General features: G+C 44.9%; 1 protein-coding gene across 1 annotated transcript in view; it reads left to right on the forward strand.

Annotated features, from left to right (window-relative positions):
* Positions 1-23,708, forward strand: part of LOC119464058 (S-adenosylmethionine sensor upstream of mTORC1) — a 28,538-nt gene that overhangs the window by 4,443 nt on the left and 387 nt on the right. The window contains exons 3-4 of the mRNA XM_049655478.1: positions 10,854-10,952; positions 18,216-18,333. Coding sequence (XP_049511435.1) covers positions 10,854-10,952; positions 18,216-18,333 — 217 coding nt within the window. The remainder of the gene's footprint in view (positions 1-10,853; positions 10,953-18,215; positions 18,334-23,708) is intronic.

Here is a 23,708-nt window from a genome sequence, read left to right on the forward strand (position 1 = left end):
GGAAGCCCCTTTATTCCGCGACTTCGGACCAGTTGTGGGCGCAAGTCAGCAACGAGTGGGAAAGGCTGAAAGCCGATCGGGAATATGTTCGATCACTTTACGACTCGTTACCGTCCAGAATAGCTGCAGTCGTTGCTGTAAGTGGTCACATGACTCGCTATTAGATTTGCTCATGTTTTTATATTTGTTCTCATGGTCTTGTTTAACTTGAATTGCAAAAGTGCAATTTTCTTGAATAAAAAGTTTAATAATTATCCCTCTTACACTCACTTTTTTCCTTCACGCGCCAATCTTCAATCCAGATGGACCTTGAAATGCAGAAGGTATCAGCTCAGCGAACAAAAAATGCGACTAGCAGACGACGAACAAGCGTATCGATGACGTGATGCGCGCGGTGGAAAGAGTGTTTCGCAAAGCACATGCTGCGCATGTGCAATGTTTCCAACGATGGCTGTTACGCGGCGCTGATAGTGCCGTCGGCCACGCGCTCGCGTGTTCACCCTAACAGTGCTCACCGCTGTACAAGGGGAAACTGCAGTGGCGTGGAGAAGAGCTGCCCGATCCGCTGGCCAGGGGCGTTGTCCGATTTAGTTTTTCAACTGGCGCCGAAAATCTGCCCCCTGTCACAGCCGCAGACATATTTGTGTACCTCGTGGAAGGTGTGTGCTTCTACACGAAGGATCAGTTTAAATGCTATAAGATTAGTGATGCATACAATGCGTTTGTGAGTGGTCAAGCAGCTCGTATCATTCAAGACGGGTGAGCGCGGCGACGGCATCCTTGCGGCCCGAGTGGAAGCAAGCCAGACGCTGACCAAACATTACGAGTCGAGGTGCACTGTAAAACACGACGGCACTGTTGTTAGTGCCCATTGCACTTGTCTGGCAGAGTGAGTATCCATTTCATGGTCAACCACGCGAACTTCGGGAATGCTTGATAAACGGGAAGCAGACGCGACTGCAAACACGTCGCTCTCTTAGATTCGTTCTTGACAGCCTCTTGTAGCACGTTACCGGTAAATAAGTTTCAATCATTTCTTTTTTGTCGATAATTTCAACGTATCGATAGCGAGAACATCCGTCTTCATGGTGACCGTCTAGATCGTGGGAACAGTGCACGTTTCACCTTTTCGTTGCTTCACGTAGCTCAAGCTTATCGCTCAGCCGAATCTATTAGCTTTGTCGTCGCGTTGCCTTATTGTCTTAGGGCCCATTCACACTTGCGACTAGGCGAGGTCGCGCGACCAATTGCGACTGGCGACCAGAAAACTACTCAAGACGAACGATGTTCACACTTACAAATGCGACCGACGAGTCGCTAAACCGAAATTTATCACGATATGCCGTTCACGTCTGCATCGGTGCACGCCTTTGCTACTTTATCTGGTCGATCGAGTCTGGCGAGTGTCCTCACTTAAAGAGTATATATCTTACACCGTGGGCATGGCAATGCTTACTATGCCCAGGTGCAAGCCCAGATGGCTGCTTCTGGGCTCTGTAAAGCATACTTTGTTGTGTTTAAAGGGGAATGCTTAACAATAGAGGTTTTTTTTCTTTGATGAAACATTTTGGGCAGCTGTGCTACAGAAAGCAACCACATTCTTCTTTAACCACATATTCCCCGAATTGCAGTCTAAGAGGATCTTCAAACAAATAAAAATCACAAAAACAACATAGCTAGTGCAAAGGCACCAAATCTGGTCGTGTCGAATGTTTGGTCTGCAATGCTGCTTTCCGTCTGAAGTGCGTAAAACTCGAGCGCACTCCAAAATCATGGGCATGTGCAAAGTGTCGGAGTACCTTCAAGGACTGACGTTTTTAATGCAATAAATGCCCAGCAAACAATTGCATTAACTGCATTCATCTTCCGCAGGAATACAAACCACCTATGTCACTACCATACAGCAAAGTGCAACAAATGAACAGATTGAATTAGGCACTTTTCTATTCATCCAAATGTACTGTGATAATAAACTGTGAAACCACATTTTCTTTGCATTCAGTGCTTCTGCAAGGTCTCCCCTCCCGACTCCAGCGACTGCACTTACGAGCAAAATGGACAAATGCTTGTGTACTGAATTGAGGCGCACATTAAAAACACCTGGGTTGTTCAAATTAATTTGGAGCTCTGTTATGCCATCTATTACAGGTGCAGTGTTGCACTGGGACAGTAAACCCCGTGAATCGGACAACCTTCTGCACTGTCAGTAATACCATGTACACATTTCAAGTACAGAGTGTTGCAAGAAGTTACACTGCTGAAGCAGCACAAAAAAATGGATGCAAATAAAAGGGAGCAGCTATGTTCACACATGTTCAGAGTCAGCTTCTTGTCCGATGTCCGGCCACCCCAAGCTTTTGAAACGAATGTGATGGTGCCCGAAGGAGATATTGCAACAAGTAGCTTAATAGTATTGTGGTGCTTATAGCTAGAGAACGTCTGGCTTCAGGCAGTCATGGCTGTTGGCTTCTGTATAAATACCTCAGTGCAGCCAATCACACCTCTGACATTATTGAACAGTGGGTCCTGAAATGCTGCAGGTCGGTGTGCTCGCAGTGATTGTCTAGATGGCCAGACAATGAACTTCTTGAGGTTCTCCGCTAGGACATCTATCCATGAATGAAATATTACACTCGAGGAGCACGGGGAAATACCAAACCGACATGCAAGGTCTTGCGTAAGCAGCCCTAGATGCAGTCGCGTCAGTACTAGAATCAGCTGCTGTTCTGCATCAGGACTTGTTTTAGCATTCGGTTGACATATGGACAGCACCAGCTGCAACAGAGCATTGAACATATGTGCAGATACAAGACCTGTGTGAAGTTTTACACTCTTGTCTGATTGCATGACTTAATCCCGGTCATTTTTTATATATTCAATGTATGATGTTTACCATCTTCAAATTTTTTTTCCTAGCAGCAGCTAACTGCTGCTCTAAAGAAACTAGACGTCCTCTTAATGCTGCATTTTCTGCCATGCAGCTCGACACATCTTTCATTGCCAGCTCCGTCTGGGTCTCAAAAGTGCAAGTTCCTGTGTCGTTTTCATCACATTCACAGGCAACTGAAGGCTCCTTGGAGTCACTTTGTTCAGGTTCATCCAACTGTCGTGATGCACGTTTTTTACCACACCGGTATCTTGACATCTTTTGTTTGGTGTTCTGCTGTGCCCTGTATGTGAATACAGTTGGAACGTAGTCGGGATGAGTCACGTCAGATGACGGCTCACCTGAAAAACAGAAACAAAACATTGTATTTTTACAAGATAGCAGACATGCTGAGAAAGTTTATATGGAAATACTGTAATTGTAAGTAATTTGGTGAGGCTAACTATGACTGAGGAAATGCCCATTAGTTCATTCATGTATTTATTTCCTACTTCAAAATATCAGTGGAGGGATATGATGTGTAAGATTGTAATGTCTTGCAAAAGTGACAACATGCCAGGTCATAATGTCAAGCTACGGACGAGCTAAAGTCGCAAAACATTAATCCTATAACAAGTTTGCTAAAGGAAACGAAACTTACAACTAAAGGAGCAGGCTAAGTCTGATAAAGCGTGTTTCATTTCATTAGAGTCACAACTGAAGGTTAACTTCATACTGAAGACACCACAAAAAAGTCTGCTTAAGACTGGACACCAGTACTTTTTCATAAGAAAGGCCACAATTATGGGCACAATGACGTGTTGCATAAATGGAATGTCGGCTCATTTACGCGTGTTCTTAGTTGCCTAAAACGGGCTAGTGGCCGCGTACAACAGCGTGGTCGGGGCACGCAGCATGCGGATAAAACGCTTATTATTATGCCGGTGTCAGGGGCACTTTTGAGAGCCCAATCAGGATAGAATTCCTCGATTGGTATTACCTCCTTTGCTCAGACTGAAGAAAAAGGCTAATCGCAATCGAGAAATTTAAACCGGCTAAGGCTCCATCATGATCTCATGCGTCCCAGGTGACTGAAGCAATGCGTCGCGAACTCATTACGTAAAGTTGTCAGGCCGGCTGGGTCGCGTGAACTATTCTGGTGTACTCATGGGTACACTATTCATGCGTGGAACCTTTATGGCAATCCACCTACATCCGCAGTCCATGCTGAAAACAAAAGTTTCATCGACTTGAGTGCGGCGATGCCCATCAGCAGAAACAACAAAATCGCATCATCGCGCTGCCTGACGGCGCAGCAGCATCGCTCTCATGGATAACAAAGAATCACCGCGACGTAGACTGCACGACAATACAATTCGGGCGCGGCTGCATTGGTGTTCCTAGTGTTTAACAGATGACGCTACCACCACAAAGAACAAGTTTACAATATTTTTGCGGCTTTCATCTTTCGCTATCTACTTCAAACGTCGAACAAGCGTCGCATTTTGTAGCGCGAACTACACTGGCCAAGGTTGAGCAGTTTCGCGTGGCTCCTGGAGAGCCGTGCTGCGCATGCCAGTGTGGTATAGCCATGGAGAAAGAGAGCGAAATTGCTCTGGCTCAGTGGCGCAGAAGAGTGGAGAAGCTTGACTCATCGGATCCCGAAGTAGTTGCCTGGCAATTATCTGTTGAGCGTAGGAAGAACGAACAGAACAAGGCTAAACGTGCTGCGGAGCAAAGGGAGGGAACGTCTAGCAAAGCAGCGTCGCTAGGAGACTGAGCGACGTGCCCGACCATCTCAGCAGCAGCAGTAACAACAAGACGCCGTCAATGACGTCAAGGCTCGCCGATTGACTGACTATACGGTGAAACTTCGCGAAAGTGCCACTGCGACTCGGACCTTCAAGACGGACTTTGTAAACAATCCGTTTGGATATGTGCGCGACATGTGTGAAAGACTGTGGCACATGAAAGACTTGACGCTGGGTAAGTAGTGCCATGCGTGAAACATTGAGTTTAGCGGCGCCGCCTAAGTGGCGTGAAATCGTGGCGCGGGTTTGTGGAACGTGCAAGAAGTTTCTCGTTAAGCAGAAGATTCCAGTCTTTAGCGTTACCAATGGGTATCGTTACCCGCCCATGCCACCTGGTCTACCGGTTCTGAACGATGTGGCCGAACACTACGTATATCCTGGCATAGCCAAGCTAAGCCACTGCTATTTTTTCTTGACGACTGCGGCCGACGCTGAAAATCTGTTGAAAACTTGTTCCTAGTAATTGTGGCTTCGGATTAACATCACAGCAACATACATATGTACTGCTTGATTACATTAAGCTTTACTTGCCTTGAATGAAGTGGGCAGAACAAATCCGAGAGTTCTTCGTGGGCATTCAGTTGTCCCGCCGGATCGCCGCAATCCAGGCGCTCTTTTTGCCATCATCTTTCGGAAAACTGAACGTTTTCACTTGCGAGAGCAGATTAGTGCCGGATTGCAGGCTACATCCTGGCACTACACAGCAATGTCCGAGTCCCAAGCGTTTCATCGGAATCATTCTGTCCTCGCAAAACATCGCAAGACAAGCAGCGGCGGCCAGCAACGCGTACGAAAACAAGCAAAACGGGAAGTTTCCTGACGTGGGTGGTGATGGTGGTCCTGTCCTTTGTATCGGGTCGCCGTAGTTGGCCCTGTCAAAACCGGCATGACCACATAAAAAAAGAATGGAAATCACGAAAATATCTTATAAAAAAATTCGCAGTCATTGGCGCAGCGCTCCATGCTGCCACCAAAACTCGAGGCGTTTCTTGGTCACCTCCGGCTCCGACCTCCTCCGTCTTGAAACCAAGTGCGGTAGGCAGCGCCTGTGTGCAGGTTGGTGGGAAGATGCCACCGCACTCTAGGACCACGTGACACAGTGTCGTCCGACTTTCCACAGAGGCGGGGTCGCCGTAGTGGCCTTTCAAACCGGCACATGACCACATAAAAAAGAATGGAATCACGAAAATATCTTATAAAAAAATTCGCAGTCATTGGGCAGCGCTCCATGCTGCCACCAAACTCGAGGCGTTTCTTGGTCACCTCCGGCTCCGACCTCCTCCGTCTTGAAACCAAGTGCGGTAGGCAGCGCCTGTGTGCAGGTTGGTGGGAAGATGCCACCGCACTCTAGGACCACGTGACACAGTGTCGTCCGACTTTCCACAGAGGGCGCACGTTGTGGAAACCCTCTCATTGAAGCGCGCTCTCCAAATGCATGTGCGCAGCACACCCGCTCTCGCCTCCGCCAGCAGTGCGCTTCCCTTCGAGTTGTCGTAGCAGCACTCGGTGCGGATTTCGAGCTTCTCACTCCGATACAACTCGAGGGATTACTTTTCTTCTGTGGCTTTCCCCCATGCAGCTGCCTCTCTCTGTCGCACCTGGAGCCGTGTTCCCCTGCCCTTTGGGTCCCTCGGCTTCTGCGCCGCCTCCTCCAGACAGATCCTCAGTAACCCAAAATGCCGATGCAGTGCAGTCATTCTTCTCGTCCATTTCGTCGACTTGTCAGCGGAAATGGTGTGAACCATCACCTGTCATGCGACATTCTCCCCCGGAAGCCTTGGTAGCCGATTCTCGTATGTCGCCTTTGCCAATGCCTCTCTCGCGGTGAAGGAGGACCATCCCATCTCCCCCTGTATCGCCTCCACAGGTGTGAGCCTGGGCACTCCCAGCGCCGGCCTGCCTATCTCTCTCTGACGCCTCTCCAGGAATTCCCGCACTCCCGAGGAGAGGCATAGTACGGCGTTAGCGTAGGTAAGCCCCGGCACTGCTACCATCTTCCACAGCGCTCACATCACCTCTTATCTACTATACGACCACAAGGACCTCTGGCACAGAACTCCTTTTTGCCTGGCTGCTTTGCCTCTCATCTCTCTCTCATATGCTGAGAGGCAGTCTGAGCGGGTTGTCAATCTGATGCCTAGATATTTTGTGCTGGCGCTCCTGAGGATTGGGTTGCCCTGTAGGCTCCACATTGTGTTGGGTCGCGCATCTTGTGCGCCCCAAACCAACACCACACACTTTGCGGCGCTGAACCTCAGCCGCAGTCGCGTCATCTCCCTGCCACATAAGTCTAACAACTTCTGCAGCTCCTCTGGAGAGCCTGCAAGGAGTGCAAAATCGTCGGCTTACACCAGCACTGGGATCCATCTCTGCACCAGCTGCCCGCTCTCCCTATGCCTGAAAGTGAAGCCACAATCCAAGGCCTCGAGACGTTGGGCCAGCCCTGCAACATATACCATAAACAGGAGTGGGGACCCTGCCGGAGGCTTCGAGGCATTTCTACCTGTGTAGTCTTATGGCCATCCCACTCCACCTCTGCCACCACATCGCTGTAAGTTGCCTGAAGTAGTACGCGATCCTCGTAAGCCAGGCCAATCTCTGCCAGTATCTTCCAGAGGATAAAAAATGTAACAAACTATCGTTGTGAGGGAGCATGTGATAATTCATGGTACTAATGCCCGTCAAACTGATTTGCAAAGAGCAGATGACAGAGTTTGTGCATTAGCAAGTAGGAGCTTGCTACATTGTTTCTGTTCTGGTCATCATGGCTATAATGACTGGAAAAGAAACAAGTTGGGACTCAACATGTTACTTCTCCGGTTGTCATAAAACGCCCTTAATAGCAACTAAGCTTGTATGTCAAATTTCTCATTCCCACTCGGTATGATACGGAACTGTAGACTGCTGCTTTCCTAATTGGGCTCACACCTCTCTATCTGGTAAACTTCCAAACATTTCATGGTGTGGCACGTAGTTCAAGAGGACCTGATGTCATTATGGTGACAGTTGAGCTACCTGTGGCTTAGCGTAGGCAGCTTGCAGACCAATAATCTCTCTTTTGTCCGTCTTCCTGAAAAGAGAAATGACAAAGCCATGACACACATGCAAGCAAACCATGGTGAAACAAAAGTTAGTCCCATAAATGAACAAATCACGGTTCTAGTTGAAGTGTTCAGAAACATACCCTGTGAGGATTCTGGCTCTTGATGTTACTTCCAGTGGTGACACGTTCATGGTTGACTTGTACGTCCAGAGACAATACTATTGAGTCCAAAGGGATAAGTACAAATATGAGCAGCGTCTTGGAGGCTGGAGTCGAAAGAAAAAAAGAGCCTTAATTACTATAGCGGAAGTAGAGGTGAGTTTGTGATTCATGTATGACAAAGAACAGTCACAAAACGCTCAATGACAGAAAAGCACACACACACACAACACTATTCTGAGTGTGCATTTCTTTCAGTGGTGTCCTTGTGTGGGCTAGCTTAGTCAAGCCTCGATTAGATGACATTTGTTTCTGCCAGATGCTAGTAATAAACACAGTCACATTATTATGTCTTAAATGCAGTTAATCTAACTGTATTACCGGAAGTACATTTGTCACTAATGTGCAGTGAATTTATCACGGTGTATCAAATATGCAGAAACAGGCAAAAGTTTATGATTTATGCTGTACTGATTTTAGTAACTTGGCAAAATAACAAGAGCCTCGTTTGAATTGCATTGGAAGGGCAATAACTTTATAATTATTACTATTTTCTACTTTTAAGAAATGACAACAGGAATCTGTTTTATCCGGCTCGCACGCAAAAAAATTCAAAGTTGAAAATGTGAAGCACTGCTTTTTTACTCACCGGCGCACACACCCAGGGACTGCAAGGTTAATCTGCTTTCGTAGGTAGTCTTCAAGCAGACTTAGCTCGGTTCCAGCAAAGAATTTTCGCGCTGGCTAGTACTTTTTTTTTTTTTCAGGCAACATATCATTACGCGGCCAGACGCGGCAGATCACTAACGGTGGAAGCCGTGCATGCAGCCGATGCCACTGAAACGCCGCAGCTGATTAAGTTCACCGTCTTTAAACACGTTCGCTTGATGGCAGCTATCGATTGTTGTATGCATAAATTGGCTGAGATAATATTGATACCTAATTAAAACGAACCAGCATGATGCTGCTCAAAGGAAACGACCACCCCATTCGCAAGTATAACCGCCGTACAATTTTAATCGATAAACGGCATGGACTGCAATCAATACCAGTGGGCTGCTGCTGATCACGCGTCAGTGAGGCCTCAAAAACTTTATTCAAGTAAGAAAGCACAGACTTTAATAACAGAAGTCCATTAAAAAACAATAGACTGCTTATTTTGTAAAAAATGACACCACAACTATGTTTGTCGATTATTATATGTACATTAATAGATCAAATATTGAGCCGCGTTGAGCGCCCCTAGCAGAAAAAATACGAACTAAAGTATGCGACCAAATTACAGTAGCTCCACTTGTGCGCTTATGCTGGAACGCGCCGCAGTTGATTTTTCGCCCTCTGTGGCCATTTGGTGAACTCGAGAGTGTGCGGGGCCTGGCTTAACGGCCTCGCCCATCGCGGGCAAACAACAAAAACAAGGCGAGGCTCCCGGAAGCAGGAAAGATAGGTGACGATGTCGGCGCGGCTACTTGCTGCGCAGGACATGTTGCGCCATCTATAGCAGCCCAGACCAACTGGAACAAGCACATCACATCACTCACACAATGAAGTGCCGTCCTAGGGGGCCGTCTGCTTTTCGTGCAGGACCAAACAACCTTGATCCTGAATACATCGACGTAATGCGGTTCTCCTGTATTATATTACATCTACAGTTTCTCTTCAACATTGTTTCCAAATGTTTTTGAAAATTCTTTATTCTGAAAGGGGGCTTCGTTCTCAGCATGCACTTTAGGCGCCAAGTATTATTGCCTGAACAGAGGATAATGAATTCAATGTAAATCGTTAAAGAAGATGTATGAATGTCCAAATCCAACTGTGTAACATGATTTAGATTGATGAGCATGGCTTGTCTATGACAAGCAATGAAAAGAAACTTGAATTCATCGTACAGTTGACTTCAAAAACTTACGGAGTGGAAGTTCTGAGAAAGTGTTCAATTTCCTGGGAGTTTGCAGCCACAGCCAGTAAAACCAGTGACTTTGAAAAAGCTTGCACCCTCAGACAAGATAGATGTCTAGTTGAAAAAGCAGACAAATATTGCAACCATAAAAGAAGGTATTTAGTCTAGAAAATACAATGTATCAATTTGTAAGTATGATGCACAAAAACGTACCAAAAAAGAAAGTTGGAGGAGAAAAAATATAACGATTAAAACCATTAAAAAAACAGCAGCATCGTATCGTGTTACACACTAACTGGCCACCCACATTACAACACAATTAAATTTCCACGCGGAAGAAGTAATGCGTATGTGCCAAAGAAAATGGGATGTGAATAGGATGAACGATAAGCTAAATGATGGCACTGCTATTCATCACGATTGCATGAAAAAATTAACATGCTTAACCTTGCACTGGGCCGTGCAACACTTGAAACAGCGAAGCTAGGCGATCGTAGCCCAGCATTTTGCGGAATTGCGCACGAACTTTTCATCTTATTACTCATTATGGTGATAATTTCTTTTCGCGCGTGTCGTACTTGCGGCCTCACTGCGCGTTGCATAGCGCAGTTTGCAAGACTGATAATGCGTTCCAGGAGACCCACTCCGTGAATGCGTCTCTCTCTCTCTCTCTCGCTCTCGTAGCACTCAAAACCTTTTCATGCACCTCGCAGAGCATGAGTGTACGAACGCGCCAGCTGTGGACGAGGACGACGACGCTCGAACGCAAGCGTATGGTTCGCATAAATGCATGTTCTGCAAGCGTGGCTTATAGCGTAGTGGTTGCGACGCTCGCCTTGGGACCAGGGGCACGCAGGCTCGAATCCCGCCTCGGCAAGAAAATTTCTTTTCTTTTATTTCTTTATGCGAACCACAAATTACGGCTGGCTTAAACAGCGAAGCTGTTCAAATGTGCACGTAGACACAGTCCCAACACTTAAGCCAAGTCCAGCATAAGAATTAAAGAGTGTTGCTATCTAGAATGGTAACAACTTATTGCCCTAATTCTATTTGTATTGTGTCTGTTCTTCCCAGGGAGTACTTCTTTGGTGATGGTCTCGAGCACAGCCTGCGAAGGCACTACAGGAAAATGGGCCTACCATGTTCCGAGTCCATTCTCGAGCAAGCCAGAGAGTAAGTACGATCGATTCCAGCATTGGTGAACGCATAGCGTTAATTGACATTGGCACCAAATTCATTGCACCAGGAACTCTGGCGTCCAGAAACACAAGCTGATGTGTGTCTATGTCAGCGCTCAATTTCTGAGCTGTATACATCATTTTCCTGGCACTCCAGCACCACATTTACCATTTTCGTGCAGATGTGACTTGGGCTTTTATCGTGCCCGCTTTCTTTGGGGAGTGGGTCAGGTCTTGATGCAATTCTTGCAATCTGAAGAGGGTGAGGGAATGTGGAGAGAAGGTTACAAGATTGGGTCGGGCGGAGAGGAGGATGGTATGTGTAGGGCGCAGCAGCACCTATTGGTTAATTGCATCAGTGATGGCGTCATCCCCGCTGCGATGGATACACACCTGCACTCGGCCGCGTGAGAAAGATGTGTGTCACTGGCATTGCACCGACGCTCTGGTCAGGCACAATGTGTTACGCTACCGAGATTGCTGCCAATGGGACCGGCCCTTCGAATAGTGACACTGCACTTTTTGTGGGATTTACATAAGGTGAAGGGAATAACACATAGCCCTGAACACGGCGGGTTTGCCCACTGAATTATGTTGGAGAAGGAAGGAGAATGAAGTCTTTTTTTTTTCAATAATCGTGTTTCAGTGAGTTTATTGTATAGAAGTCTACAAGGTCCTGCTAATTACAAGGTCCTCCTAATTCCGCTATGTGCACTTTGCAGCTGTTTTAAATAACCGATAGATGAAAAGCTGAGTGGCAGCGAGAAGTAGCTAAGGCAGTCAAACAACAATAAGTTTCGCTTACTTCAAAAATCATATTTGGTAGTCTCTTCTTAACTTCTCTCTCTTAATTAGCAGCAGCAAGAATCGTGTCACACTGTATGGAAAACCATGACACCATGCTCCAAATATAATGATGTAGTTCCTTTATTTTATTTATTTTATTCCAACTTCGGGTTTCTGAATTTGGCAAGCTCAACCACCAGGCGGCTGAGCCTTGCAGGAAAGCCAGCATCTACATTCCCCTTGCGAGTGTACAGATGACCATGCACACGAGGCTGCTTTGGTTTGTGAAGAAGCGAGGGCTAGAAAGGAAGAAAGAGGAGCAAATGTGTTTTATTTGATTTTACAGTGGCTTTGTGGTATTGAGATCATACACGTAGTGCACCACCTACAGAGGCGCCACTGGTGGCCACCTAGTGGGCGGTTTCGAAAGTACACTCGGGATGCACTTTGCAGCAAGGATGGCTGAAGTTCGCAGCTGCAATTTCTCCTTTGTTCGTATGCCAGTCCGCTGCTGCTTCGGTGGCAGCTGCGGGAAAGGCACAGGCTTCTATGAGAGCGGACATGTACAAGATGTCGCCGTAGTTTGGGACAACCCAGTCCGCGTATGGGCCAAGTGCGTCCCGCAGACAAGTGCAACAAAGCCCAAATATGCGAAGTGGAGCTTATGTTAAGCAGCCGCTTCATTTTCTTGTTGACTAATGCAATATCTCGATAGCTTTTTGTTAGTTCTACCCCCGCGATGATACTGTTTCTGTACCTCAATAATAGGCACACTTCATTGGTGCAGACTTATATCTCTAACGACTCCACACGCCGCGATGCCTGCACTCCTTGTAGTGATCTTGCTCCCAATGAATACACGGGACATTGCCAAATAAGTGGCAACAAAGTCGCCTCAAGAAGAGTAATTGTGAACTTGTAAAGGGAAATTCAATGAAGTCACCAAACACACGGGTGAATAAAAGTAGCAGTTAGCGCTGCACCGCCGATGCACTTCCGCTGCATACGTCGACAAATTGCCCTTCCCACTGGAGTTTTCACTATTTAAAGTTCTCGTAGTGACCTGCTTGGAAATGTACAAAGCTAAAGGTTTATCATCTTTTCAGTATTATTTTTCGAACGTTAAGAATTGAGAAGCTACACGGTACATTTAAAGGCGGAGCAGCACCAGACAAGGCAGATGGACAATGGTAGCAAGGCCGGAGTTTGTCCTTTGTGGCATAGGCATTGTACTCCTACACTGCAGAAGATGAGGAGAAATAATTTAATTGAGTACAAAATGCACATGCAAAAAGGCACTCAGCTGTGATACGAAGAAAGCACTCTCCTGGTAAGTCTGTTCAGACAGCATCAAGGAGCAAGAACTTCACAAAGATGATGCAATTTTTTTCAGCAAACATCGAACAACAATACCATATGTGGCAGCTAGCAGCAATCCTTGCCCTGAGCTACCTCTTTTCTAACATATTCCCCAAGCAGCCGTAATACTGAAGAGGTCCTCAAATGAAAAGAATAAAGCTGTTAAATAAGCACTAGAATGTTATGATTACGATAAAACATGGCGTGATCTAAGCCCCCTACAAACGAGGCAAGGCGAAAACTACTTTAAAAAAATCAACAATCATTTCTGCATCAACAAATAGCAACAGTTCCACGAAGACTCGCATAAAATAGATCCAACAACATGAACTGTGCGGCAGCTAGTGCGACACTTATATGGGCCGTATAAAACCAACAAAATCGGTCCTTGCAAGCCTAAGCAGCTTTAGCACACAACACAATGCGCTCATAAGTCGTGCAATCTAGCTAGAGCAACACTGTAAAGGATCGGCAAACAATGGAAGCTGCAAGGGCCATTCAGAACCTTAGCAAAATGCCTTTAACCCGCATGCTGCACTGCGGACAGAACAAATCGAAACATGGTTAGGCCGTGATCAACTTCATCGCTTACCTGTATAAACATGATCGAGCGCAACAACCACTGGAATGACAAAATAAACCATGAGAGAGAGAGAGAGAAATAAACTTTTATTTTCTGAAACGGTAATTCGAGTCAGGACCCGATTCACCCTAGGTGGGAGGATTCCTTATTCCAAGAACCCTCTGGCCCAGGCTGCCTCCTTGGCCCGGGCGACAAGACTGCGTTGGTCGTCCAGGTCGTCAGAGGAAAGCTTCGCCTCCCACGTTTCAGTGGTGGTAAATTCAAGTGCGCTGAGTTGGGGTGATCTTCTTGTCTTGTGTTGTCTTGTTGAGCTTGTGAGCTCGGGTCTGGGGATGTGTCACGCAGTGGGCAATCCTGGACCATGTGTTGCAGGGAGTCTGGGACATCACAGTGGGTGCATGTGTACGAGTACTGCGTAGGATAGAGTCTGTGCATGATTATTCCGTGTACATAGGTGTTTGTCTGTAGGCGGCGGAGGATGACTTCTTCCTCTTTGCTCAGCTTCTTGTGTGGTGATGGGTACGTTCTTCTGCTGAGTCGGTGGTGTTGCAGAAGCTCCGAGTACTATAGGGCGATGTCATCAACGTTGGTGGCCGGCCTAGTGTGGGATGGCAGGAAAGCCCATGAGAACAAGAAATTTCACGCTGAATGTCAGTGACCCTTTGCTGCCCATTGCTCCCGCTCATGAGGTCTCGCAGGGAGTGATTAGAACTGGGTCGCCGAAAGGTTTTTGCAGGTGTTTGAACACCCCACAATGTAACAATTGTTCTTCGACATGCCTTAAAGCTGTGGCATCCGTGCACATGCAACGGACTTGCATATTTCGCTCTGAAAACGCGAATCAAAACAGAGAAGCACAAGCAATGTTGCAGAAAACTACGGCAGACGGCTGCCTCCATTCCCAGGTGCTCTTCGCAAGGCCACCACCAGTGGCGTGTCCACTGGCATGCAGCATGATGACTGGGCGAGGGTGCAGGGCTCACGGTGCTGAGCAGTGCTGCTTGAGCGCTGTTTCACTGTGTTGTTAAACACAAGGTTGCGGGATCGAATCCCGGCCACATTTCTATGGGGGTGAAGTGCAAAAATACCCATGTACTCAGATTTAGGTGCGTGTTAAATAACCCTAGGTGGTCAAAATTAGTCCGCAGTCCCCCACTGAGGCATGCCTCATAATCAGATAGTGATTTCAGCACTTAAAACACCATAATTTAATTTTTTTTTCTGCTGTGCAGGGCTTTTGAGCCTAGTGGCTCTTATCTGTGTCCACACAATCTTATCTGCATTTAGAGAACCATCCTGCTTTCAACCTCTGGTTCCTCGAGGCAGCGCATTGCTCGCCAACTAGTACTCTCGGAATAGCATAGTTGGCACTCTGTCGCAAAAACTCATGCCCAGCTCATTCATTTATTAGAGAATACCTCACAGAGTCCACATGGGTGGCAAGGAGAAAAAAAAAGGGGTGGCGGGGGGATACAGGAAAAGTATACCTAAAAATCATGCACTGTAAACACGTTAAATATGTCACATAGAATAAGTGCATTGTTACCTTACGAAATAAAATAATGTAAGAGCACGTAATATACTAAAAATACAATCAGCAGTACTACTACACATAAAGGTAACGTTTGAACATACACAGATAAAAATTACGAACACCAAGCAGACAAAAACTATGCAGCATGTCTGATAAAGGAATGAAATTTTTTTCTTTAAGAATCAACAAAAATATAGCAGGAACAGCTTGCAAATATACCAGAGTAAATATATATATGCACAAATCAAGCAAGGATGGTGTTCAATGGGAGCAATCAAGATGCGTGATATGAAAGTATGTCACTGTGATGCTGTACAGCATATGAGAATTGCTATGTCTCCAGCCATCTCACCCCTGAAGAATAAGTCAGTTGGCCACTGCAACATCATGTTTCTAAATAAATTTTGTTTGTACTTTTCCCACTCTTCAATTCAGCTATTGTTCCCAACCAGGCATATACCCGCCAAATGTTTACCTTTGATTAGGCCCATCATTGTATTGTACGAGTGTCATCCATAAACTAAAGACCACTTAGTTACATAGAATGAAAAACACGATATTTATTGGAAAAACGCCATTCTGTTACTTACATGAAGCCTCCTTCACTTCTCTGCATAATCACCTCCTACAATACATTTGTCGTATCTGGTCACAAGCTTCGGAATTTCCTAATTATTCTCTTCTGGCCGCCAGTTCATTAAGCCAGGTCGGGTTTCATCGTGCACATTTCTTCGACCATTGTTGAACATTTCGCACCATTTTCTCACATTTCTTTTGTTCATTACATTATCACCGTATACTGCTTTCAGTTGCCGGTAAATTTCTGCCAGTTTCTCCTTTTGAGGTGAAACACTCCTTACCTCACGGGCGGTGTGATTTTTAATCGCGCAGTTCATTTAGACCATTACAACAACTGCACAAGGGTGACTTCTTGCAACCTCCGCTCACAACCCCCCACTATCACACAGTTGTCAAGGAAGCCAGTTGATCCCTCAAAAGAGAAACTATGTATGTAACAGAATTGTTTTTTCCAATAAATATTGTGTTTTTCATTTTGTATAACTAAACGGTCTTTATTTCCTGGATGACCCTCATATCACACTTAAGCTACATTAAAGTACCCAAGTTCTCAGCCTATGACTACAGTTGCATTATGCTTTGTAAAGTTTGCATTCTAACTGTAACATAAGCATAGTCCAACACTGCAGCATTTGAACAAGCATTGCTATGAGATAGTTCATCATGGTAGCTAAAATTATCATAAGCACGTTTTACCCCATGCAAGATAAAGGCTATCTGGTTTCATGTTGTTTCTTTTTTTTTTTTTTGCTGCTTTTCGCAAACTACGTCTTTCCTGTGAGCACGTGGGCAATTCTGAGACCAAGAATGGCCATATGGTTCACAGCCAGAGTCTCTGCCTTTACAGTGGTGCAAAGAAAACCTGATTAAAAAGCTACCGTTGTTCAGTATACTTCTATGTAGTGAAGACTGATTACTTCTTACTAATTGTTAGTTATAAATAATGGACACTTTTCGTTACAGATGGTGCAGCTGTAATGATAATGGGGAAAAAAATGCCTTGTAGATTCCATCACTGCAATGCCTTGCAAACACAAACACTTTTCAGTTGATCAAGTCTATATTGTGATTAGTAATTGTAAATTCACTTTATAAACGCAAGACCCCAGGAGTCTGCTCGGAGCTGTGCCACGAGTCTGCAAGATTGCGAGAATTGGATGTTCTGTGAGTTAACCACTTATGTGAGCCATTACAAACAAAGAGATTCGTGGGAAACAGAGAAAGTAAAATAATTGTGTGAGGCATAGAAACCAGCTGCAAAAAATTGAGCAGAAGCCATCGGAGAATGATGCTCAATGTCAAGCGATAGTTTCCAGGTAGATCTGCTTAGATGTGCGACTGAGACGCTTATTGGTTAGTTTAGTTGGTTAAAATGCTGCAAGGTGAGTGGGCGCTGTGTCGTACAGACATGTTGAAGTGTGCTCAGCAGGTAGTCTTCAGTTTCATCATGTGCTGAGACAAGAAACATGCTGATGTATCAATTTTTCTTGCACCCATGGTTGTACCCTCAGGTATGCTGTGGCCAGCTTATCATGAAGCATTGCCCGTGCTGCCAAGTAATTTTTTTCTGAATTCTGCATTCATGGGCCAGTGTCCCAGCATAGCATGTCGCACGCATAAAAGAAATATTAATAATTTCCCGATACAGATTTTAACGGGGCATAAAATGTGTATACGAAGAGAATACAAAGCAAAAGTGGAGAAACAGAAGAGGATCACAGAATGAAGGAACACACAACAGATGAGAGTCTTTGTTCAATTATTGAAACTCCTCTGCAGCTCCTTTCGGGAAAATATTAAAATTGGGTATGACGATATCCAGCCACTCTGAATGAATGTTAAATGTCGCCTGCATTCTAGATAGAGGGTCACAAAAATCGGAAAGCTGAAGGGCACCCTGTTTCCTTGTGCTTTTCTGCGGAATGTAAGAGCACACCTTAGAATGCGGGTCCAACCAGCAGTATTTTTCAACGTGTCAATTTGTGGAGAAAAAGACCATCCGATTTGTTGTGTCTACAGGTGAAGGTAGGTAACATGAGTGTCTGTGTTAGTTCTATGGAGATTTTTGTTTTTTGCAGTGTGCCATTTGTATATCGTTTTGGTTATACTCAATTTCATTCAAGTAAGCATGAAGCTCCCAAATAAGCACGCCTGGAAATAATGTCCTGAGAATATCTAGCTGAGGATGTTGCTCGGATATTAGGTTCACGATAAGTCCTGCAGTCGATGTGCTTAAAATTCATCGTGGGCGTGGTGCTGTGCATGTCCACGGTATGTGCCATAAAAAGCTAGGACATTCGGATCTTTCCAGGACATCCACAGGATGTTTCGTGTTGTCTGAGATGCTTGGGTTGCCTGGGACATCTGGACATTCCCTCTGGATCCGGACATGCTTATATCTATCCATTTCTTTTCAGAGTCCTGGAACTGGCAGAGGAAAAGGTGCGTCTTCTGGACGTTGGAAGCTGCTACAACCCTTTCAGTGCTTACACCGATATTGATGCACTTGCCATCGATTTGACACCTGCTACAGAGGTAAGAACTCCTGTGTGACTATGGTGGATAGGCTATAGGTGAATTATACTTTAAGGATTATGTAGTTGGTTGGCTTAAGCGGTACCCAAAATCTGTCCAAAACACCTTTTTTCAAAAGAAGGACCAATAAATAGTTCATTTTACTAGAGAACATGTTCAGCAAGTGGCGTGCTTGTTGTTGCAACACAAGCAATTCAAAAATGGCACCTTTGATGCATAGCCGCCCATGAAAGTAGGCATGGCTTCTAAAAAGTTTGTTTATGTTCACTATAAACAAGTAATGCAACTGATATAAATTATTTTTTTTCTGTAATACTGGAAGAATCAATTAAAAATTACTTTTTATATTGCCAGTAGTTGAAATATTTGCCTCTAGTGGCACTGCGATGTGCACAAAAACAGCATGAGCGCAACATACATTTGTTTTTCTGTGAATGCTGTCAAACATTGTACCGCCGCTCAATTTGATCGTGCCTCTGGATTTTTGTGGCCGCAAATCTTATACGGTTATTCTGCGTTCACTGAGCACGGGGAAACCCAAGGATGCCTCACTTCTCAGCCAATCCTAGAAAGAGGCGAAAGTTTTGCGGAAATTGGTACGTCAGTGTAGACCATCAACGTGGTCAGCCCTCAGCTGCAAGTGCAAGCGCCGCTCAGATTGGTACCATTCTGCATGAAACCTCTTTTGATATTGCTGGTGCTTAGCATACAAGATACCGATTGATAGACAATGCTCTCTTCCAAGAGTTTCTTATCCAAGTTGTCGCATGCAAGGTGTGTGGAAAGGGCATCCTTCAACTTGAAGAAGACTTCGCAAAGGATAAGGGTCTTGCATCGGTAATCAAAATGACATGTGATTTTTGCAGCAAGGAGAGTGTTCTGCAAACCTCAACACTTCTTGGAGGAGCTCATGAAGTGAATGTTAGGTTTTCGTACACACTGCGCTCTATTGGCAAAGGTAGAAAAAGTGGCACACTGCTTCGTGCTCTTATGAACATGTCTCCGCCATCAACAAAGATGAAATTCTACCAGAAAATTCTGGAGGCCACAAAGAAGACTGCGGAAGAAAGTACGCAAGCAACCGCAGCCGAAGTGGAGGCGTTAGCAGCTAATGACAGTATAGGTGTAACTGTTGATGGCACCTGGATGAAGCGAGGTCATTTGTCATTGTGTGGTGTTACAACAGCTATCTCAGCTGACACAGGTAAAGTTTTGGATTGGGAAACTAAGAGCAAGTTTTGACATCTTTGTGCAGGGAGTCAGCACACTGATGAAAACAGACACCTCTGTAACATCACACACACTGGTTGCAGTGGAGCTACAGTCGCCAGTGGCGCAGTCAGGATTTTCACTCACTCTTTTGAGACCCACGGGCTCAAGTACACGACGTACATTGGGGACGGTGACAGTAAAGCTTTCTTGGCTGTTAGGGAGGCTAAACCCTGCAACCGCGATGTAGAGAAACACAAGTGCATTGGTCATGTGCAGAAGAGGATGAGATTAACGTTTTGAAACATCAAAAAAAATTTCGCCCTTCCACTATGTGAAGATAGAAGACCAACGAAGCTGTACTTGTTGATAACTATATTGAGTTATATATGGTTAATTGCTATATTGATTGCATAAAGACACATGCACACAAATTTGCCGTTGTTATCGTCTTTTATTTTCTCTTTACTTTGTCACCATGGTAACCATTGCTTTGTGGTCACTGTGATATACTGCAATTGTTTGCCGATGCTTTCGCGCCCACTCCCGCTTCTGTTCGCAAAGGCGATACTCGAGGGCATGCTGTTACTTCATCGGTCACAGAGCGGCTATCCGACCTTACAGATCCTTTGGACGACACGCATTCGGCTATAGCTGCTTACCATCACCTTCGCGCTCATTCACGCTGTTGCTCGTGCCGGCACTCTTTCCATGCATGTTCCTCTTCTTCAGTACGGGCTACGCGCGTCCTGGCCATAGCAAGACCAAAGTACAACTGCTGATAACGTCGCAAGAAAACGAGGCACAGACATTGGTTGGATACACAATGGTGTTTTATTATTCTGCCATCCACTCCTGAGCCACGGAGCACTACTGGTGCACAGCAGGATACTGTGGATTCAGTTTTGTCGACGCGATTTTTTTCTAAAAACACCCTGTCGACGCACGCACTTTTGGTCAGAACCTAGGCACGTACAGCTTCGCTGTAAAAGTGTCTCAAGGGTGAAAATCTGGCAGATGGCAAGGCTCTGAGTGGCAAGCGATGACTGACTGAAAATGACATAGATTCACTTCAGTATTACTACAGCAAAGCCATACGAGAGAACATCCATACCCTTGAAGCGATGAGAAAAGCAGTCCCAAGCTCTCCACTTCAAATCCGAATCATAGCCTGTGTCCATCAGGAGAATCATCATGGTGTGGCTACAACCATAGTCGCACTCTAGGCTCTCCAGAACCCTATCAACACAAGCACTTTCTCCCGGAAGCAGTGATGATAAGCATCAAACAAGCTTTTCAAGCACTTGCAGCACCCGAGCTTCTCGGGAAGTGCCTTCATGGGCGAACACACAACACAAACGAGTCTCTCAATAACTTGATCTAGTGCATGTGCCCGAAGAAAACATTTGTCGGACCTTGCACAGGTCAATCAATCAATAAAGTTGTTACCAACCAACTTTGCACAGAAGAGCTGCTGTGCATCATACAATTAGATTCTGCAATGATGGCAACAAACAAGGTAGCGAGTTCTTGGACACTACACTCTAAGAACAGTTGCACCCTTTGGGGCGTATTTTTGCCACAGAACAATAATCGTCATCTGACTTGCGTGGCTTTCCCTTCTTTAACGCTGTGCGCCCGGCACTTCTCGGTCACGAACGACAAGAGCGTTATAAGCGTGACACAGCGTTCTCGACAGGAAAGTAGCAAGTGCAGAGTTTTCAAGATAGGAAATGCAAGCAAGACAGATGACAATTATTGTTGTGTGGTAAAAATGCACCCCAAAGGGTGCAACTGTTTTTAGAGTGTAGGTATTTGCACTGGGGAGTGCTTTGCAAAGTAGCACTTTAATTGGATAGACAATGTTTGAATAGTCCAGGCTGAGTTTTGGGCCTCCACTGAGAGCAAACAATGAAGGAAGGCCAAGGCAAGTGCAAGAAAAGGTTTCGGAAAGAAATCTGATGCAAATGATGCTGCAGACTACGACCCAGGTACATACTAGAAGGATGACCGAACAGTTAAAACTTTCAAAAATTAAAACAAGATTTCTGAAAATGCTGTTTGACATGTATTAAATAACATTTTCTTTGCAATGAATGAATGTTTTTCTTTGGAATTTCAATCAGTAATTGCTCAGTGGTCATTGCAGAGGCTGAACTAAAAACATCATTTTTCAATGAAAACTTTTTTTTATTTACAACTTTCTCCATCCAAAAACTGCCTAGTTAGAATGTAAGGTTTAAAAACAATTCTATTTCAGAAATGCAATTATGAAATTTAATTTCAGGAATGCAATTTTAATGTCAACTTGAAATCTAGCTGGAAAGCATATTTCCAGCTGGAAGTTTGCATGCCACTTTCATGTTGTATGTTTTTTCTGCCACACTTGATCACCTCATGGCTGCGCTTGATGCATTTTGAAAAACAACATTTAGGGCAAATTATTTGGCATCATATTGAAAGCCTATCATAATGCCAGGTGCCTTCTGGCATTGGTAGTTTAGTAAAAAGGAGTGGCGTTATCACGCAAATGCGGTAAGATAGCCGTTAGTGGGAAGACAGCGATACTCTATTCCTTAACTGTTTTCCTGGGGTTTCGATATACCGCCTTACGAGTATTGTTGGCTGCTATGTACGTACATGAGCAGGCTCTTTCAGACATGCTGTGAAAGTCAAGCACCTGTGTTCTGACATTTCAGTGCTGTTACTGACTCTTCTACAATTACCCTGCTAAGTTTATGGCTGGATGCTGGATTGCACAGGAATTTGGGGACTCAAAGGTATTAGCAGTAGTCGAACAAGGAGTGTCACTGGAGCGAGTGACAAGGGGACAAGAGGACTTGTCTTCTTCAGGGCCCTGAGGAGGACAAATCTTTTTGTCAAAACATTGGCCCCAGCCTGAGACATCCCTTGTTTGACAACCTGTTGATCAGGTTTGCTTGACGTTTTATAAACCCCTTCCAAAAGATTTGCCCTACGAAACACAAAATCTTTGTAGATATCCACAAGAAGCCCTTACAGGATGTCTTGAATGTTTTGTAAATATCTTCTTCAAGAAGTGATTCAGCCATGTGCATTTATGACGCTATCTGTAGATATTCTAATGCATTCATTATTGGCATCTAAAAAACGTTATGATTAATAAATTTATTCTACCTCTGGATCTTCTATAATGTGCACACGTGACGACGCCTTTTCAGGTGTAGCTTGCTTCCAGTAATTCAACATCGGTTTATTAACTTCACCATTTTTTTCAGCCATGTTTACTGGTCCTGACAAGTGCATGTACTTTTCTGTGCAGGAAAGCACTGAGGAGCACTGCCCATGCATAACTGCATAGTCACCCGTGCACATGTCATAAATGCACCCATAAATACATGGTCACTCATGCACCTGATGTAAATGCACCCATACATATCACCCGTAAATGCGTGGTCACTCATGCACCTGGCATAAATGTACCCATAAATGTCACCCATAAATGCATGGTCAGCCATGCATTTATGAGTGGTGCCAGGCTCCGGTTACTCAAGCACATTGCAATGTGCTTCTGTCCCTTGCAGTCGATTGGCACCATATCACAATGTTTACATATTGTCATTCCCTCTGGCAAATGTTTCATGTTTATTACTTTGCTCATCACATGGGGAATCTTGGCTGCACACACATAGAAAACTGCTTTTTCATTGTCTCTGAATGCTGCAAGCATTTTTTCCATGCTGGCAGCTCCAGGCTCTAGTACTTTGCAAAGCATGTGCCAAGTGGCACATGTCATTGCCTCACCATACAAATGCTTGGTTATTTCAAGAGTTCAAATGACACATAGCTGCATCACATGCTCCTACCATTCTGTCGCTATAGCTAGTTTAACTAGTATGGTGCAGTGATTTGAATGCCTGAAAATGGACAGACAAGATTTCAAAACTCATGGGGAACATAGATTTTATTTTTCCTTAGAGCAAAAGTTCTTATATTGTCATTCCTAAGAACAAACTGATCGATGCAAAGGTGGAAGAGTGATCTCTCTACATATCACCAATAAAATCCTCAGACGTTTTTTTTTATACACTACAGCACTTCTGCTTTGCAAATGATAAAACTATTTGCCTAATAGCGCTTTTTAGTGTAATAGATGCCTAGAGTGAATTTTACTCTGTGTTGTCTTT

The sequence above is a fragment of the Dermacentor silvarum genome, chromosome 9, assembly GCF_013339745.2.
Source record: "Dermacentor silvarum isolate Dsil-2018 chromosome 9, BIME_Dsil_1.4, whole genome shotgun sequence".
In the NCBI taxonomy this organism is placed as follows: Eukaryota; Metazoa; Arthropoda; class Arachnida; order Ixodida; family Ixodidae; genus Dermacentor; species Dermacentor silvarum.